This window comes from Coturnix japonica, chromosome 1 (genome assembly GCF_001577835.2).
Source record: "Coturnix japonica isolate 7356 chromosome 1, Coturnix japonica 2.1, whole genome shotgun sequence".
Taxonomy (NCBI): Eukaryota; Metazoa; Chordata; class Aves; order Galliformes; family Phasianidae; genus Coturnix; species Coturnix japonica.
In genome coordinates, this window is record NC_029516.1 from 156,733,565 (window position 1) to 156,752,504 (window position 18,940).

General features: G+C 44.5%; 1 protein-coding gene and 1 long non-coding RNA gene across 7 annotated transcripts in view; one reads left to right on the plus strand and one right to left on the minus strand.

The window, feature by feature from the left end:
* The window catches only part of LOC107308251, a 49,903-nt gene extending 41,177 nt beyond the window's left edge, over positions 1-8,726 (minus strand). For all 5 annotated transcript variants that reach the window (XR_001552712.2, XR_001552714.2, XR_001552710.2 and 2 more), the window contains exons 1-2: positions 8,616-8,726; positions 4,748-4,833 (exon numbers count right to left, since the gene is read on the minus strand). This is a non-coding gene — a long non-coding RNA (uncharacterized LOC107308251). The remainder of the gene's footprint in view (positions 1-4,747; positions 4,834-8,615) is intronic.
* KATNAL1 (katanin catalytic subunit A1 like 1) overlaps positions 8,497-18,940 on the plus strand; it is a 36,146-nt gene continuing 25,702 nt past the window's right edge. The window contains exons 1-2 of one of the 2 annotated variants that reach the window (XM_015852009.1): positions 8,497-8,629; positions 13,466-13,641. In XM_015852009.1, the coding sequence (XP_015707495.1) occupies positions 13,480-13,641 (162 nt within the window). In that variant the 5' untranslated portion in view covers positions 8,497-8,629; positions 13,466-13,479. Of the gene's footprint in view, positions 8,630-8,817; positions 8,927-13,465; positions 13,642-18,940 lie in introns of those variants that run through there. The other variant, XM_015852010.2, reaches the window with a different exon arrangement.

An 18,940-nucleotide genomic window follows, 5' to 3' on the forward strand; every position in this document is an offset into this window, starting at 1 on the left:
GGCATGGGTCTTAAGTAGTTCATTTGCAGGACTACTCCCAGAAGACAGTAAAGCCTGGAATGTCATAACAGGCATCCTTGGATCCCTGTTGTTGTGCAACACTGTCCCCAGGGGTTCAGCAAACCCCCTCCTCCAAACACCCTCACTTGTACCAGAGGACACATAATACTACATGTCAAGTTATAACACCACCACTCTGGCAGGATGCTGTACAGCCCTCACATATCACACTCTAAGCTGAAAAATACATTAAAATAATAATTCTGCTGCAGGACCAGGCATATACCACAAAGTACACAGATAAGATCCAGTGTACAGGGCTATGTGGTGCAGGCAGAGCAGTCGGCAGCAATACTCTGCAGCTTGGGCCAAGCCAGTGATTCTTTATGAATGTTTTCATTCTTACTTTCATGGAGAAGGACCGTGAGGTGAGACTACAGCCAGAAAAAGCAATTAGCCAGGTCAAGTTACAGAAGGTCATAGTTAAATATATAACAAAACAATCTCTTCACAGGTTATTAAGAAATCTATCCTGATGGCTATGGGGCTTTAAAAAGCAGCACCCAAGATGCCATGTAAAAATTATTAACTATTAAAACCTATTAACAAATTTCTCACCTCATTGGGTTTGCGGCCAGCATTCCTAATTTTTTTAAGAGGACACTTTTAAAACATGATAGTTAATACAATAACAACACAAAATGTCTTAACTACATTAAGAGACAGCAGAAGTGTCTGAGCGTTGGTCACTGGTGGCATCAAATCCCTTTAGAGGTGGAGTGATTTTTAATGATCAGAAAATGGCATTTTAGTCTGTCATGCTTGCAGCCAAGTGTGAGTGGTTTTAGAGGTCAGTATATTCCCTGCAGTCTGTGGTGCTATGTATGGGGAGCAGCCCTGCTGTCCGTGGGTGGGATTCAGTTGGCCCAGCACAGCTATTTCATAACTGACATAGGCAGTTCACCTCCCTCCATAGCCAATGGAGACAAACTGGACCTTACAGCACTGCTTCATTTTTTTCCTATAGCATATATCTAACAGAGGTCAACTGAATCACCATTCAAAAGGCCAGGCTTTCCAATGGTTTTGAAAATAATCTAAGGAAATTCGCTCATGTGCAGAAGTCATTGCCTTTAGTGTTTAGTGTCTGATGAAAGATGGTGAACTTCTTCCGACTACTCCAACTTGATTGTAGTTGCTTGATGGTAGTAGCTACACCGTGCTCTCATATATGCTTATATGCTCTCTTTACACAGTTTATCACACCTTTTCCTGGTACATTTCTAAATCCTACATGCTGTTTTGTTAATAAACCATGGCTGTTTTCACACAAGTAACAGATATACAAGGTTAGATTATCTGTTTCTTACAGCGATGCAAACCATAAAAGCACCTCTAGGAAATTTGTGAAAAACTACTGTTATAAAAATAACGTACATGAACAGAATGATATTCTGACAAAGGACTCGGTCTCCTGAACTCAAACCCTGAAGCTGAATACATCTTGTTGCTGGGGGTACATTCAGCAGACAGGTCCCCATGTTCAAGAATTCATTTCTGACTCTTGCTAAAGCCCATCGCTTCCTCAGACATGCAGGTTTAAAAGTTTACAAAGTCAGACAATAAACCAGATCAGAGGTGTGGTCTGTGTTATGAGCGACATCTTCTTTCTCGCAGTGTCTTTTAACTCTGATGATTTCACCAACCTAGCTGCCAGTGTCACCACATAAACAGCTGTGCCGGCACAAGTGACAGTGATAAGCAAGTGTTGAGGGGTGGAGATTAGTTCACTCAGTTTTGTTGCCAAGGAAAAGACGCAAAGAATAGCATAGAACAGCTCTCAAAGCTGAAGAGGCTCCTCCAGATGATAATTCAGAGCCAAAGCTTCACTAACATAAGCCTGAATTGCTCTCTGGAGGAGCCTCTCTCACTCCTTCAACTATGCAAGGCATCTGGGGAGACAAGCCTCCTAAATTAGGCATCTAAGTTGTGTGTTTAAAATGCACGCAGTGAACATTCCCTCCAAGAATGTGAATGGGATGCTATAATGATTTAAAATAAGTTTAACCAAAGCTATGATAACAATGTCTGTTCTTTTATGAGATACGGTTCTTTGTGCCGCTGACCCTCTACTGACACAACTGTGTTTCTCATTTATTAAATAAATGAACAGTTAACAAATGCACATCTTGCAAGTACAGCCCAAATTTCAAAGTTAAAAAAAGATTCCCATTTTATTTCCCTCAAAATATGAAGCAGATTAAGTTGTTCACATGGAAACCACAGTATATTCCCTACAATAATCATACCAGAAGACCAGGATGGGAAAACATCATTACTGAAATGATCACTGACATATCTTATTTAAATTTTTTTTTGTTCTCCTTAAGCACTTTTAAAAAGTCCATTAGTAATTTTGGCTAAATTTTCATTAGTAATTACATTCTGCCATTTACTACATTGCTCCTATTCACTCAGGGCTGACAATAGCAGGACAAGGGGAAATGGTTTTAAGTTGAAAGAGGGAAGATTTAGGTTGGATGTTAGGGGGAAGTTCTTTACTAGGAGAGTGGTTAGGCCCTGGAACAGGCTGCCCAGGGAGGTTGTGGATGCCCCATCCTTGGAGGTGTTCAAGACCAGGTTGGACGGGGCCCTGGGCAACCTGATCTAGTAAAGGTGTATGTTTGGTGGCCCTGCAGGCAGGGGGGTTGGAACTACATGATCCTTGAGGTCCCTTCCAACCGGGGTCATTCTGTGATTCTGTGACTTAGAACTGCTTATGTACCGCTAAATGGAGGTAACAAGTTATCAATGAATGACAAAAGCCGTTTTTCTAATACAAATGGCCATTGGTTTGCTTACCTTCTGCACTCCTGACCTGCAGATTCCTGATACTTACGTAAATACCAGAACATAATTTGTTTCTCAGATGTTCCAAACATAACCACCATCACTGCCATTGATCACAGTATTATTCAAAGGGGTGTTCAAGACAACCCTGAAAAGGATTACTGATACTTTGAAGAACACTCCTTATATGTAGCTATCTTCTGTTCTGGATGAATGTGTTTACAGGAATGGATTGTTAAAGCCAATTCATCTTCTAATATCTCACGCTGCAGAGCTGGAACTGAAATGCCTAATAAATCGAAGATGCTGGACAAGCCATTAATATGTATTAGACTATGCTTTGTTTATTCCACTGGTTTGGACACCTAAGCAGTGTGTAAAAAGCTGTCCAGCTGCTCCCATATTTGAAGCTGCCACTTCTAAGTTAGAGAAGTATCGACAGGAGAAGGAGAATAATATATACCAGCATGAGCTAAATTTATGGCCATGTCTCAGTTAACAGGCTCAACTGAGATAACTGTTTGGTTCAAACCACTGAAGGCTGGTATCCTATGGTTTTGTAATTGTTTCCCCTCAGCAATCATACTTCAGTAAAACAGCTGCCTATGGGTCATGCATAAAACCAGGGCTGTGCACAGAGGTGGATGCAGCAAGCAGCAGAATGCATGGAGCAGTCGGACACTTAAAGAATTCTGACTGGGCAGCTTGTTGCCAAGTGAAATATTCAACATTTAATTTCTGCCTAATTTGCACTCGGCAGAAGCACCAACTGGGCCCATTCCTTCTACCACACCACTTACTAAAAACTAAAAGCAACTCAGTTATCATTAAGGCATCCACCCTTTTGTCAAATGTAGATGAAACTGGTCAAAAACTTTCAGAATTACTGCAGAGGGACAGACTCCAGAAGCATCATATCTTTAGCACCACAGCCTAAGATCAACACTTTACCACGGAAGAGTTATACTAACAAACAATTTTTGCTTAACTGTGTACCACAGACTTCTTCTAGGTTGTCAGCCTTAGCACACAGACGAAATTCATGGAACTCTGCCACCTTACACCATCTGGTGAGGCACCACAGGGCTGGGATGATGTGAATAAACTTTTTATTTTCCTATCCCATTTTTAGGTAACAATTGCTGACACACAACTTCATGGGCTCCATTTTCTCTTAGGTTTCCATTGAAGTCCTCCTCTCTGACTACTGTCAGCTACTTTCTTACTCCTTCTCCAAAGGTTAATGCTATAGCAGATGCAAAATCCTTTTGCTTATTAAATATACCAGGAAACACAATGTCCTGGCTTCTGATAATTATTTTAATTTCTGTCTAAAGAATAAAAGCAGAATCACCATTTTTTCCAGCTTACTGTGGACTTGCAACAACCCAGTTGAAAGATCCACCTTTTTTCTACCTGCATTTTCTATACTTCTGACGTTACCTTGTTCTTCATAATTTCAATCAATTTAGTTGTAATTGTCATGGCATCCTTCTCTAGGGCTCTCTAACAATGTAATAGACACATTACATAGCACTCCTCTCAGCTGACTTCATGCATCTACAGGGCAGGCACCTAATTTCATGGTGATTGGCGCTCACTCCTCCTGTAAAACTGGAAAAATTAAATGTATTCACAACACAGTCCAACTTGGTCAATGAGGGAAGTACCTCTCTCTCTCTCTCCACTATGAATTAAAACTAAAGGAAGTCTAATTTAGATACACAAGTCTACAAGAAGATGTCTACATCTGAACAGTTAAATGCTGTTTGGTTAAATACGATAACCAGTGGCCATGCCTACACTTACTTTCTGACTGAATGGAAATCTCATTTGAAAAGCAACTGCTTTCCCTTGAACTGCTCTTTATAAACAGTCCATGGCATTTGAGATGTACCTTGTGTGAAAGACGTTGACTGCATCCTTCTATGTTGCTATTCCATCACAAACTCTGTCTGGAGGTTCAGGCTCTGATGGAGCTTCCTAGAAAAGAAATGAGTAGATGTGTCAACGTGATAAATTTCACCCAATAAAAATATCTAGGCAGGAGAAGAATTACTATGTGTGTATGGAAATTAACAGTGTGTATCTACTGCTGCCTTCACTAAGTCGTGCATAACTTCCCCCAGAAGGTTAATGGCCATGAATATGTAACATCCTCCTTCTTTTCTCAATTGCTTCCCTATTGTTTTTTACCTTCTATTATTACAGCATTTCTCAATGTAACCCACAAGACCTTTGGTAAAGAGTTATGTTTGCACGTGAGCATTAAACATTATTACAAAGGCATAATAATTCCAGTAGTCAAGTTAAATATAATTGCAAGGGGAAGAGAAGACAAAAGCAAATGGCAGTTCACAATTCATAGGTATCTCACTCCACACTCTCAGTCTTTTCCTGTAGCGTGTGGGAGAAGATTACCAATGAAGTTCCCTGATACTCTGTGCTAAGAGCCTCTACCAGCGACCTAAGTTAGACACAGTCTATGGAATTTATGTAACAACAACCAAATCAACTTAGAAACCAGTTTTGTTAATCTGATACAGACCCTAACTGTGAATAGCTTTAAACTTACCTGACAGCACCTGCAATTATTCTACCTTAAGAGACACTTCTGAACCAAATCAAACATTCACAGCAAAAGAGCTCCATTAATTTCTACCTGCTTCTGACTGAACTGACTAGAATAAATCAGAGAGAGAGGGCATGCAATCAGCTCAGCTGGCAGATTTGCAGATCACTGCAAAGGGGCATGATAAGTCTCTGGGGTTCAGCTGTGAGTAATGCCCTTCTCCACCACTACAGCTGGAGCCTGTCTAACCACAGCCAGTGACAACCGCCAGCATCATCTCTCATCCCAAGCTGCCTTTATCAAGACAGTAAGAAGATGTAAGACCTGAGAATACACCAACTATAGAAGAAATTTCAGTGTAGTGTCACCCTCACACAAAAACTCGCTTCACTCTCCTTGCCTGAGATCAGCAGGCGTTGTCAGACAGCAGTTGGTGAAATTAAATACATGCGTGAGTCCCAGCTGTTTTAATACAATGTCCAAAAAATTAGCTCAAACTGTGGATAAAGATCAGTTTAATGCCGTATTTGATATTAAAATGTATTAGAAACATTAGTGCTTTCCATTCCAGCAACTGTTGTGGAGGCAAGAATCTTCAGTCAAGAGGCAGAACAGACGGTCAGGGAAGCAATATTTCTTAGATCACCCCAGCCAGAAAAGCTGGAGTTTTCTGATCACAGCAGCAATAAAAGCAATGAAATATCACACTCGTGGCTACCATTCTTTTACGTTATTAGCAAATTTATGAATTCCCAATGGCTGTCAGCCCTTCTTCTTTTTGCCATTTCTTATATCAAAGACCATGCAGACAAACTCTACTGTGAGAAAGAGGCTGGACAAGATGCCCTTCCAAGCTCCTTTCAGCCTGAATTGTCCTATAATCCTTACGTACATTTAATGTCCAGGGCTAGGATTTGTGCAGACACTTCCCAAAACAGACCTTCCCTTTGAGAGGTCCAACAAGAGTGGCAAGGAATTGCTACTGTGCTCAGCAACTACTCCTATAAGGGAGACAAGAGGGAGCAAGGATACCCTACACCACTAGGAAGCAGAACAACTTGCCTCAACTACTGAAAACACTGAAGGAAAAACACACACAATACAGATGTTATGACTAACTAACCAACTTCCCTCTGTCACAGTTTCCCAGATGAGCCTCAGACAAAGCAGTTTAATGTGCTGTCTAATGTGATACGAGGTACAATAAGTCTTCTGAGAATGGATTATGGTGGCATAGGGCTGTGTAATGTCTGCTTTCCCAGGGAAGCATTTAGGGTCTCCAAAGTCCGCACAGCATCTATGCCTTTGGGTATGTGAAAGAACAGCAGGGATTGATGTAATGGACAGGAAAGTTTGAAGAAATCTGGGGAAAGGGAAAGCCAGAGCTGCAGCTGTTATGAATTCATCACAGTTTTGGCTCCAGTTCTAAAACACTCAGAAAGGCCTATGAATCTCCACACGATTTTCAGGGAGGATATGTACATCTATGAGTGACACATCAACACATGCTGCATTGTTTAAGTGGTGCTCTGAGCATCCAGCTTCAATCCCTGCTCTTCCACTTGCATCAGATAGCATTTCTGAAAACCTTAGAGCAACATACAACCTCACACTGCTACCTTAAGATCGCAATTTACATTTTCCAGACAGATCACATTGCCATTGGGAGCCATCACCAGGCTGTTATTAGCAGGATGCTCTCAGCACTGTCACACAGGAGCTGTGGCAGCAGGGAGTGACTGCAGCAGTGCAGTGTGGTCTCAGTGGGCTCCTGCCTCCACCTCTATCCTGGTGCTTGCTGCAGCTCTGCTGGATCACCTCGTTCAGGAACAGGCCCAGCTGAAAGCCAGCTATTTTCTACAGGGGCATAACTGGCTGTCAGCTGGATCAGACCGCAGGCGTGTCATGCCAGATGGCAACACCAGGGTTATTGCTTTGTAAATAAATAGGAAAACCCACGCAGGATCAGAGGAGAAGGCAGGACTGCCCTTCTGGTGGCAATACGGGCACAGGACTGCCCTTCTGGTGGCACTATCGTACGCCTTGGTGCTTGGGCACAGGACTGCCCTTCTGGTGGCACTATGGGCACAGGACTGCCCTTCTGGTGGCAATACGGGCACAGGACTGCCCTTCTGGTGGCAATACAGACACAGGACTGCCCTTCTGGTGGCACTATGGACACAGGGACTGCCCTGTCTGGTGGCAATACGGCACAGGACTGCCCTTCTGGTGGCAATACGGGCACAGGACTGCCCTTCTGGTGGCAATACGAGCACAGGACTGCCTTCTGGTGGCAATACGGGCACAGGACATGCCCTTCTGGTGGCAAACGGGCAAGCGAGACTGCCCTTCTGTGGCAATACAGACACAGGACTGCCCTTCTGGTGGCAATACAGACACAGGACTGCCCTTCTGGTGGCAATACGGGCACAGGACTGCCCTTCTGGAACTACATCCTCAGAGAGGTGCGTACCTCAGCAGATGATGCCCTGTAAGGCCATCCGCTGCCATCAGGCGCTGCTTTAGCCCAAGGAACAGGAAAATCCCTAGATCTCGTACATAGAAGTGACACAACCCCATAGCAAAGGCCACATCCCGTGTGCCTGCCCAGGACAGCGGTGCATTTCCCTTCTCCAAACCGCTCCCCCAGCTGCCATGGAAGCAGCCGAGCTCCTCATTCCGATCTAAGCGCGATCCCTGCAGGCACACACACAGGACACACCCGCCACCCCCCGCAGGCGCACAGGGCTTCTCCTTTGTTTCCAGCCGGCCGGAAAGCCGCGCCCCTTCTCGCTGCGAGCCCGCGGGCTGTTAGCGGCACATCCCGGCCGCCTATCGCCTGTAGCACTGCCGAGCTCACCCCAGCCCCGGGCCGCCCCTTACAGGAGGCAGCGAACCGCCGGCCCTGAGGGGAGGCCGCGCCCGTGGGCGGGCTCAGCTTCATCCCCGCCCCCCCCCGCCGCCATGGCAACCGCTCGTCGCCGCCACGCGCGCGCGCCCCTCTCTCCTCCCCCCCGCCCCCCTTCACCCATCGCTCGACCCCCGTCCCGATCCCCGCACCCCCCCCCCCCCCCCGCCCCCCTTCACCCATCGCTCGACCCCCGTCCCGATCCCCGCACCCCCCTCCCTCGCTCCGCTCGAGAGCGGAAGAACCGCGGCCCCTTCCCCGCTCCGCCGGCACCGGGACACGCACCCCGCTCCTCCCAGGTAATGGCGGGGCCGCGGGGCGCTGCGGCCCAACAACATCCGGCCCGGCGGCGCTGCCCGTGCCGCTGCGCTGGGGGCGGCCGTGGGCCGGGGGTGGGGGCGGCCTGCCGCATGGCACGACGGGAAGTGTAGTCCCGCGGTACCCACCGCCCGCTGGCGCTGAGCGGAGGAGCGGCGGGTGGAGACTACAACACCCAGCGCTCCCCTGGGGGACTGCGGGGGGATCGGCCCTCGCACGGGAGAGCTCTGCAGGCCCAGCTCCATCAGTGTGAGGGGATGGAGGCCGAGCCAGGGGAGGTGAAGAGCGGAGCCGACAGCGGGAGGGAGCGTGACCCATGGGGCTGGAGGAGGCTGTGGGGGAGGCGGGGGGCTGATCCTGTTCGATCATTAATACAGCTGAAGGTTTGAGTTATCGTAGAGGTGTTTGAGTTGGAAGGGGCCTTTAAACGGCACCTCATCCAACCCCCCTGCAGTGAGCGGGGACACATACAGCTCCATCAGGTTTCAAAGCCCCATCCAACCCCCCTGCAGTGAGCAGGGACACATACAGCTCCATCAGGTTTCAGAGCCTCATCCAGTCTGACCTTGAGTGTCTCCAGGGTTGGAGCATCCACCACCTCTCTGGGCAACCTGTGCCAGTACTTCACTTCTTTTACTATAGAAAACGTTTTCCTTATGTCCAGTATAAATTTCTCCTCTCATAGATTGAAACTGTTTTCCCTTGTCCTATTGCAGCAGACCCTTATTATAAAGTCCTAAAGAGCAAATTCTTTGAATTTCAAAGGGGAATTTGAAAGAAAGGAAAGCATCCAGCTTAAATTCAGACCCTATGAGTCAGGGTTATAAACACGTGTGAGTCCATTAAGCCTGCAATTATTCATGGAAAGTTTATCTGGCTTGCAGATCAGCTTCGCTAGGAATGTAGCAACAGCAGAACTGAATCTCTGTGTAGCTGGCTTTGTTCTGACAGCGCTTGTGAGTTGCAGTGGTGTGGGAGCATGAATGTGCGGTATTCAGGGCCAGGTGCAGGAGCAGTTTAACTTTACTGACTCAGAGCCTGACCTGATGAACACTTTGAACCCAAGCTGGTTCTGCACAGACCCATCTTGGGAGTCTTTGGTGACGTGCTTGCTCCGCCAGAAGAGTTTATGCGTGTGATGTGGAGAGAGATGGAAGAGTTACTGATCTGGGCTGTGTTCTGCAAGCCCTGCAGAGGCCTTGAAGCATCTGAGCCCTGCATCCTGCTGAAGGAGGGGATCCACCACCTCTAGGCTGGTACCACGTGGGTGCTTAAACCTGCTGTGTGGCACTAATGCTAGAAGTGCAGGAGACCATGTTGTAGAGAAGAGATGCTGAAGCCAACTTGAGTCCAGCAGACAGCAAAGATGCTAATACTACAACCTAAAGCACACGTGCATGAAATTATGCTCCCTCGAGTGCCCAATAGCATTTGTATTCACTGCTCTGATTTCAGTGATTCCTATTAACCTGAGGTGAATATCTTCACTTCGTTTGAAGATGTTTTTTCTTTCCACTTGCATTTTAAGTTAGCTCTTAGAAGAATCCACACCAGTTGTTTGAGGCCTTTATGCGTGTCTCATCTTACCAGTTCCATTCACGTTTTCCCATTATCTCCACATCTAATGTTTCAAAAGGGGGGTTCAGTGCAAAGAAGCCCAACGCCACTTAACAGAAGGCAGATAACCAAAGTACTGAAACTGAGCCACAGTTCATACTTATTGATACATATGCATACATATGAATAAGTATGATATAAGTATATATACACAGTTCATACTTGTATATATTTTAGCAGTAGTAGTTATGCAGTGAGGTAATGGTTGTTAGTGCCCATCCACATTTGTGGGGCTGTTTTCTTTCCTCCCTGACAACATTCCAGGTAGCGTTTCAGTTCATGCTTCTACTGTTGTCGTGTTGTTGCATGTCTCTGTTTTGACCTCGAAGGGAAAAATGGAAAGTAGGATCTTTAGTTTTTATCAGGTGAAAACAACTGGGGGAGAAGAGGATGTTTGAAAGTGGTCCCTCACATTGGTTTTCTGTCTGCACAACATCAGCGCTGTGTGGTTGTTCTGCAGATAATGAGAACCAGAATTAGTAACTAGTCTTCGTCTGTGGATGCCCAGGCCTTGCCAGATGTTCCGCTGCCCAGTCAGCACAACTGCACAGCTGCTATGACGTGAGACCATCTGTCCAGAAATCTCAGGGAGCTGTGGAAAATTTTTGGACTGCTCGGGTCAGCTTCTGGTCAGAAAAAGATGCAAGTCGAGGTTAAAACATAAGAATCATAGAATCAGAACTTGTGTAATACAGCCCTATCTGTGGGGAAATAACAGTGATTAGGAGAGAAGACTGACTAGCAGGCAGTAAGCAAGGCTTGATGTGACTACTGAAACTGTGAGAATAAAGAAGAAACGAGGAACATTACACATGCACAATTTAATGTATGTCGTTCAGTGCAGGCGTCAAATGCCTGTGGAGAAAATGGGACACAGTTGTGTAATCGATTGTCTCAAAATACATTGGCATGAACGAGAAACAGAAAGATTGCAAAGATGCTTTTTGTGTTGGCGTTTGCAAATCTGAGTGTGTAGTAACAAGCAAGAGGAAAAAATCCTGCTGCAGACCCTGCCTGAAGTGAGGACACTGATTGCTCCTGGCAGCACCCAGTGAATGTGGATGCAGATATGGGCTTGCATGCACACCTCAGCTGGAGACAGGGTGCTGAAGGAGCAGTGCTGCACTCCCCTTCCTGCCCATCGTCCTCACTGGTGTATCTCTGAGTGTGTCATGTTTTAATACTTAAAAAAAGCCCATCTTTTGGATCTTGCTCAATTGTGCGTTGCATTGGTTCTGGGAGAAAAATTCTTCCCTGACCCCAGCTAGGGATCACCTCAGCTTATGCTCCGAAGAATGGAGACTAATATCCCCTGTGACCTTTTAGCCGTGCTGCTGCAGAGTTTTAACAAGTGGGCTTAAGACCCTGTGTGTGGCAGCTCTACTGACGGAACGTCTGTAATGTCTCTTCTTGTCAATGATCCGTGAACTGAGGAATCTCAGAGGGTACCTTGATGTACAGTGGAGCTGTTATGGTCTGGTGCAGGAGAGAACCATACAGTGCTAGGATGGGAAGTTGGTGTCATGAGGAATGTGTAAGTTGTCCTAAATGTACTTGACAACAGTTGTCCCTTGCTATGCATTTACTTAAAGGTATGCGGTTGTAGCACAGCAAGAAAAACAAATATTTTAAAATTACACAAAATTATTTATGCACTTTCTGGCTTCTTTGATGGCGTACAATGTATGAACTCCATTATTTGATGCAGAACAGATAATAAAAAACCATGTACAGAATATGGAAAAACCCTCCACCTAGTTCTAGCTGCCTCTTCTCACTGGTGTGAGTAAACAATTGAGGGAAGAAGGCCTTCCCCAGGTTTGAACCATGGGAGTTTGAACACACTCCTGTTTGGATGTTGTGTTGAGGAGTATGATTTAGCTGGGAAGTATTGGTAATGGTTGGACTAGATGATCTTCTAGGTCTTTTCCAACCTTGATAATTCTGTGATTCTGTGAACTAGTCAGTCCTTGCAGTAGGGCCTCAGAGCCTGGTAGGCCAGTAGGGCTCCCAGTAGGGCCTGGTCATAAGGGGAACTCGCTCTTACTTAGGACTGAGGTCAACAGATGCTGTTTCCAACACATCTCATGTAAGTGGATGATGTTGCGGTTACCTTCTCATGTCAGTATTACCTGATTAGGTGATAAGTAAAATTGAAATACCCAAATGCAGGAGATTCTGCTAGTCAGACTAGCTCTGGAGACATCAATAGGCATTTCCCTATTGATATGATGCTGTAGGAGCACGTGTACATGCAGTGATTTCTCTGTGTGCTCCAAGATACATAGAATCACTAAGGTTGGAAAAGACCACTAAGATCACCAAGTCCAACTATCAGCCTATCCTCACCATGCCCACTAACATACTTTCAAGTCTATACTTTAATATTGCTCTCTCAAACGTTTACTGGGAGAAGCTGTGTATGGGTTTGCCTTCAACTTGTGCCATGATTTGTTGCTTATGTATGAAAAAGTTAGTAAAAGTATTAATCCTAAATTGTTTGAGGGACTAGGGGAAGGTTGTACGTTCGTGTCATTTTAAGAAGTCTTAAGTATGGATTGCTAACTCTGCTGTAAATCTCAAAAGGACGTGTTAGATTTAATGCAAAAGTGCAAGTCAGCATCTGGATGCTGATGTACTTCACAAGAATATTTAAACAGAAAGAGGCTCTCAACTTTGTCTATAGTGGAGCTGTCGTTCAGCAGTGCTGCCATCTCATTAGGGTGAGGGCTCTCAGAATTGCTAAGTGCAGACTTCTAACAGTGCTGGTTGAAGCATTTAGGCACGTATGTAATCCAACAGCATAAAAAGCAATTTAATGCCGGGTTTGATTTGTGATTCACAGGTTGATGGCTGCTAATATATTGCGGTGATCTACAAATTAAAGTTTGGCTGGTTAGATCCTTGAAGTTCAGGGTAGGCAGGGCATTTAATTTTCTTGCATTAATTTAATGGGATTGAGACCAAAGGTAATGAAGAAGTTGTGTAGCCCTTTCTTTGTTTGTTTTTAATCTCTATAAATGAGTCGTGATTTATGATCTCAAACCTTAGGCTTGGTGCTTCAAGAGCTAAATGCTTGGTAAATTAGGAAAGAAAAAGGCACAATTCAGCTTTGAGAGAAGTAAGAAAACTAGAATTTCACAGAGTGAATTACTCTAGAGTGTACAATTAGTTTTGCTGATGATTATGTTCTCTTCTAGGTTTCTGAGTGAAGATGAATTTGGCAGAGATCTGCGACAATGCCAAAAAGGGAAGAGACTATGCACTCATTGGGAATTATGACTCTTCTATGGTGTATTACCAAGGTGTCATCCAGCAAATCCAGAGACATTGCCAGTCAATCAGAGATCCAGCAATTAAGGGCAAATGGCAGCAGGTATGGTGCAATAAGGTTGCATGTATTCTGTTACTTGGTATTTGAAAAACATACTACACTTCCTCAAGCTTTTATAGTGTAGAGGATGTATTTTTCAGCTGAGTTTATAACATTGCCTTCACCATGTTTAGTTGACATTTATTGAGAGTTATTTCTTGTGGTGTATTTAAAAGGCATCTTTATATAAATATAATGTACAATATTCTTTTTACTTTTTTGCTTGAAATGTCTGCTACTTGCAGTATTCTCTGTAGTATTACCTAAAACTGATCATCAAATCATAGTACTGTTCATAGGTCTTTCTCATGAGACTATTAAAGTCTGTACACTGGCTAGGATCTTGCTTGCAAAGGATGTGTGTGTACAATCAGCAGTGTTAGTGCCTAGCTTTCCTTGTGCTGAAAGGAGCTGAATGTTGTATAGGAGATGCTGACACTCCTGTTTGTATTCAAGCTCCTCCCCACCCCAGGCCAAGCTGAGTGGTGTTTGTGCCCTGATCTTGTTCTTATTTCCTGCCAAATTTGTAGCTGATGTGAAGGTGAAAGCATGAGATATTCCTTGTTCTGCAGCTGCATTTCTGTATCACCTTCACTTTTAGTACATTGTGTATCCCCTGATGACATTGATTCTCCATTAAACTTTTAACAGCTTTTGGCTTGTGAAAATTACTTCAAGACTCACGATCTCATGACATTGTGTGTTATTACAACTGCTGCCTGTGCACCATAAGATGTATGTTGTACATTGGATACAAACCTTGATTATAAAGGGACCTTTAATACTGTCTCCAGGATTATTCCCTAGGAAAGGCAGTGGGCACCTTACCAGAGAATTTGAAGTTGGCACCTTCTCAGAAATTACCTCTTTTAAGTAAAATCAAAATTGCCCTGACAGTTTTTGTTCACAATTGTCTGTCATGCTGTGTGTTCATGCTAGTTCTGAAACTTCTCAATACAGTGGTAGCTAAGCTTTGTCAGAATCTGATTTGGCATTACTTGTGCCAATCTCTGCTCAGGAACAAATACCTAGAAGTAAGAAGTGTGGGAGGAAAAAAACAACTGTTCTTCATTCTCAGGCTGTCTTCATTATTTATAGGACTACCTGTAGGCCTGGGAACAAATGGTAACCCTGGAATCTGCAGTTTTATCACACCTGCACTTCCCTCACTGGGACGTAGAAAAATTGACCTGCTTTCTAACTTGCTCTTCATAAATAATTGTGCTTTCTCATTCTTTGAGACTGAGTAAGAGGGAATCTGATGATTTGGATGTTAGCACTGCTTTCCCACTCCAACAGCAGCTACCTCCAAACTGCCAGTGCCATGCTGTTGTTGTCTGACAGACTGCTTCCCATGGAAAATATAAAGCCAGAAGTTACATCACCACAAACACTTGTGTTGATGCTGTACACATAAATTTAGCAAAATTCAGTTCTAACCCACTTGGTAGCAGCAAAGTGCAGGATCAAAATCAAACTATTTCCATGCCCTCTTGAAAAGCAGAGCAACCCTTATGTTGTGGATAAGGGAATGAGCGCATGTAATTTCTACTTGAAATTGTCTCACATCTGAAATACAGAATGAACCTATTCTTTAGTTACTTCACTTTCTTCTTCATCTTCTGATGAACCTGAGGACAATAATGCCACTGGTGCTTTTTGGATGTGGAGTTCGGCAAGAGTAAAGTACCTCCAAGAATGTTTAAACAGTGCCATGGCAGTTAGTTAGCTTGCCACTTGTATGGACCATTATTCTCCCCCGTACAATCCTCTGTAGAGGATTTTCCATTGGGTGAATCTAGCTTGTGGCTCTTTGTACTAACAGGATTTTGCCAGCAGTTTATTGAGATGTAGAGCAGAGGTGAACCAGAACTAGGTGAGATTTTGGCTCACTCCCAAAGTCTCCTGATCCACCTTTTTTTGTCAAGGTGTCAGCGTTCTCAAATTACTATAGGCTGGTCTGGGCAGAACAGTGCTCGGTGCTGCAGTCCAAGTACTTAGTAGGTTGTATTTCACACAGCACAGGTAGACAGCATCAGGTTTCATTTCTAGGAGTTCTTGTGTTTGGTGCTGAGAGAGTAATTATGAGAAGAAGAAACATGAAGACAGATCATCACCTCCGCTGGGAACAACTCAGGTTCACTTGAAACAATACTGCTTCTGGGGTGTCAAAACCAGTGCTGACTGGGGCTTGTTATTAATCTGGAACAACATGCACAGCTTCAAAACAACAAAAGATGCATCCTGGAGGTCAGTGCAGGGTCTTCCAAAGTAACAATGTGACAATATGAGAATTCCCCTAGCCCTTTCATGGGGTTAATTTTCATGGATTGTCTGGTTACTTGCTTGGCATGGTGATATTGAGCATCACCTGCAACTGGGACCCTTGTTTTGTATCTGGAGGGTTCACACCTTGTTCTTGGGTGGCTCAGAGTAGCCCCAGTCAAAACCAGAAGCGACTCATCTCTCTTTATACTTCACAACTATTAAAGGTAGACTTTCTCTCATGACTGCTACTGTGAACTTCACTAGTTCTGACATTCCCCTTGTTTACTCCAATACGGTTTCTTGGCTCTTGTAGTCTTTTCACTAGACAGCTGGCTTGTAGGAAGGAGCTGCTTCAGTGACAGTTCAGCAGCTGCAGAATGACAGCTGAGCATGCCCCTGGGAGATAGCACCGTCTTTTGTCAAGGCCAGAGGCTGTCGAGCAAAACCTGTTGCATGTTATGACCATGTGCTTTGTGTTGCACGGTATCTGGGAGCACAGGAACTGGAGCTAAGACAGCAATTGGATGCTTCTCAGGGTGCTGTGAGAGGCCAGCAAGGCGCCCTTTCCAAGCAACACCACTGGAGCAGGTGATGAGGTGCTCTGTGCTCTTAAAATAAATGTTAATTCTTATTTTATAATTTCAAACACCCGTCATTCAGTCTGTGCCTCTGTTGTTTCTGCCTCACGCCTGTTTTATTAACACTACATAAATTGCTTCATGAGTAATTAAAGGATATTCTGCATGAAGAACTGTGAATACTGTGCTTTGACTCCATGGGATCACACAGGGCATCCATTTTGGGTATGATTGAGAGAATTGTTATTTTCAGTTTTTTAAGTGGAGCTTGTTGAACAGCTAATGCTAATTACAGGCAGTAATTTCAGGTCTGGAAAATGCTTTCATAGAAACTCTATTAGTTTTGTTCCAGCAGAATGCAATTAAAAAACAACCCCATGTGTTATGTGCATTTACCAAGGTACAAAACATTCGTGTTATGGGAGGTTTAGGCTGTAGGGTAACTGGTAAGAGCTGGTCTCAAAGGTACTTCCATAGCATGATTGTGAAATATGGAGGAACTCTGAAACTCTTTGGAACTAGCACAAAGAGTAAGTGAACTCAGCTCTTGGTTGTTGTATTTTATAACCATGTATTAGGATGTGCTTGCTGCCAGGTACCCAGCAGGGCCAAGCTCTTCCACCCCTGGCCTTCCCTCAACAGCATCAGCTTTTCTCCCTCCTCTGCACCCTGCTGTTCTTTGTCCTGGTATTCATCTGATCGCAGGCTGGTGAGCCAGTGCAGTCTGCTAACTCAGCAAAGCTCCTTTATTTATACATTTAGTTATGACCCTCCTAGGGTTGTTTTCTGCCAGAGCTGAGTCCAGAATAACTGTAGTGAGTGTGGTTTGTAAAACTGAGGGGGGTGAAATCTTTCTTTTTGGCAGTGAGAGCTGTTACATCAGCCCATGATTTCTCTTGTAACTGCTTAAACATGAATAACGTGAAAGGATTTTTTGGGGGGTTCTTTATAACCTGAACTGGAGCCACGTGAGAGCCCTTACACCTGAGGGAAGAGGAAAAGAGACGGAGTGAGCCCAGACCAGTGACTTTCCTGCTTGTTGCTTTACAGTCACACTCCCTCAGAGGCTCTGCTCAGTGACCTCTGTAATTATGGCATAGCCCCTCTTGGTTTGTGTCTGGTTTATTTGTTTGCCAGCTGCAAGAAACTTTCTGCACCTGTTTCATCTGACTCAGACTCTTCAAGGCCTCTAGGGACTCGTCAAATGGTTTTCCTTTGTGATTGTCTTTTTTAAGTACACTGAGGGCTTTTGGTTGGTTTCTTTGCCAGGTACCAAGACAGTGATAAGGGCTGTGTGTTCCACACTGTGCTCAGGTCTTGCTAGCAGATAGGCAGCAGCTGTTAGTTTGTTTTCAGCTTCCAAGGCACCAAAAGCTCACTTTCTTTGCATTTTCAGATCCTAACCTCCTTTCTGCTCCAGGGAGCTGAATGACAGTGCTCCTCATCAAGGACTGGACATCATTTTGATAGTCCTGAGGTGGGCTGGGGGAAAATGAGCGTGAGCAGATATGAACCAAGTACACTTCTGCAATATGCTGGTAGGACACAGCAGCCTGCACTTGCCCACCACAGTTCCTTTCTAAGCACATGGGAGACTGTAGGTTGCTAGCTGCATCCTTTCACCAGTAAGCACCATTAGGAAGAACCTTGGTAAGGTGCGGTGCTGCTTAACGTTAATTTGCTTCACAGGAGTGGAGATTGATCCTGCAGAATGGAAATCATCATTGAACAACAGATGGAAGAGTGGTAAAATGCCATGCAAGTGCACTTAGTGAATCCAAGTACGTCTTAAGCTAATGCACCACAAGCTTGTGTTTTTGAGCAAGAATGTAGAGTGCCTTTTTGGCTGCCAATGTGTACTAAGGACTGGTGACCTTAACACACAAAACTTGAGCTTGTAGCAAGCTATATCACTTAAAACTTGTACAGTTTTTTCATGGATTTGTTTTTCCTAGACTTAATGGGAAAAAAAATAATGAACTAATATTCATTAAATAATTTTGAAATAACTGCAGTAGTGCTAATGGTGGCGATGGAAACATTAAGTATAAAATTCAACTGCATAATTCTGCCATCAGTTTCTTCCTGAGACATAATTTCTTCTCATTCTTTCCTCACCTGCTTTACTTAGAGTCATAGAATCATAGAATGACCTGGGTTGGAAGGGGCCTCAAGGATCATGTAGTTCCAACCCCCCTGCCTGGCAGGGCCACAAAACATACACATTTACTAGATCAGGTTGACCAGGGCCCCATCCAACCTGGCCTTGAACACCTCCAAGGACGGGGCATCCACAACCTCCCTGGGCAGCCTGTTCCAGGTACTCTCACTACTCTCCTGGTAAAGAACTTCCTCCTAACATCCAACCTAAATCTTCCCTCTTTCAATTTAAATCCATTTCCCCTTGTCCTGGTATTATCAGCCCTTTCAAAGAGTTTACTTATCATTTGAACTTG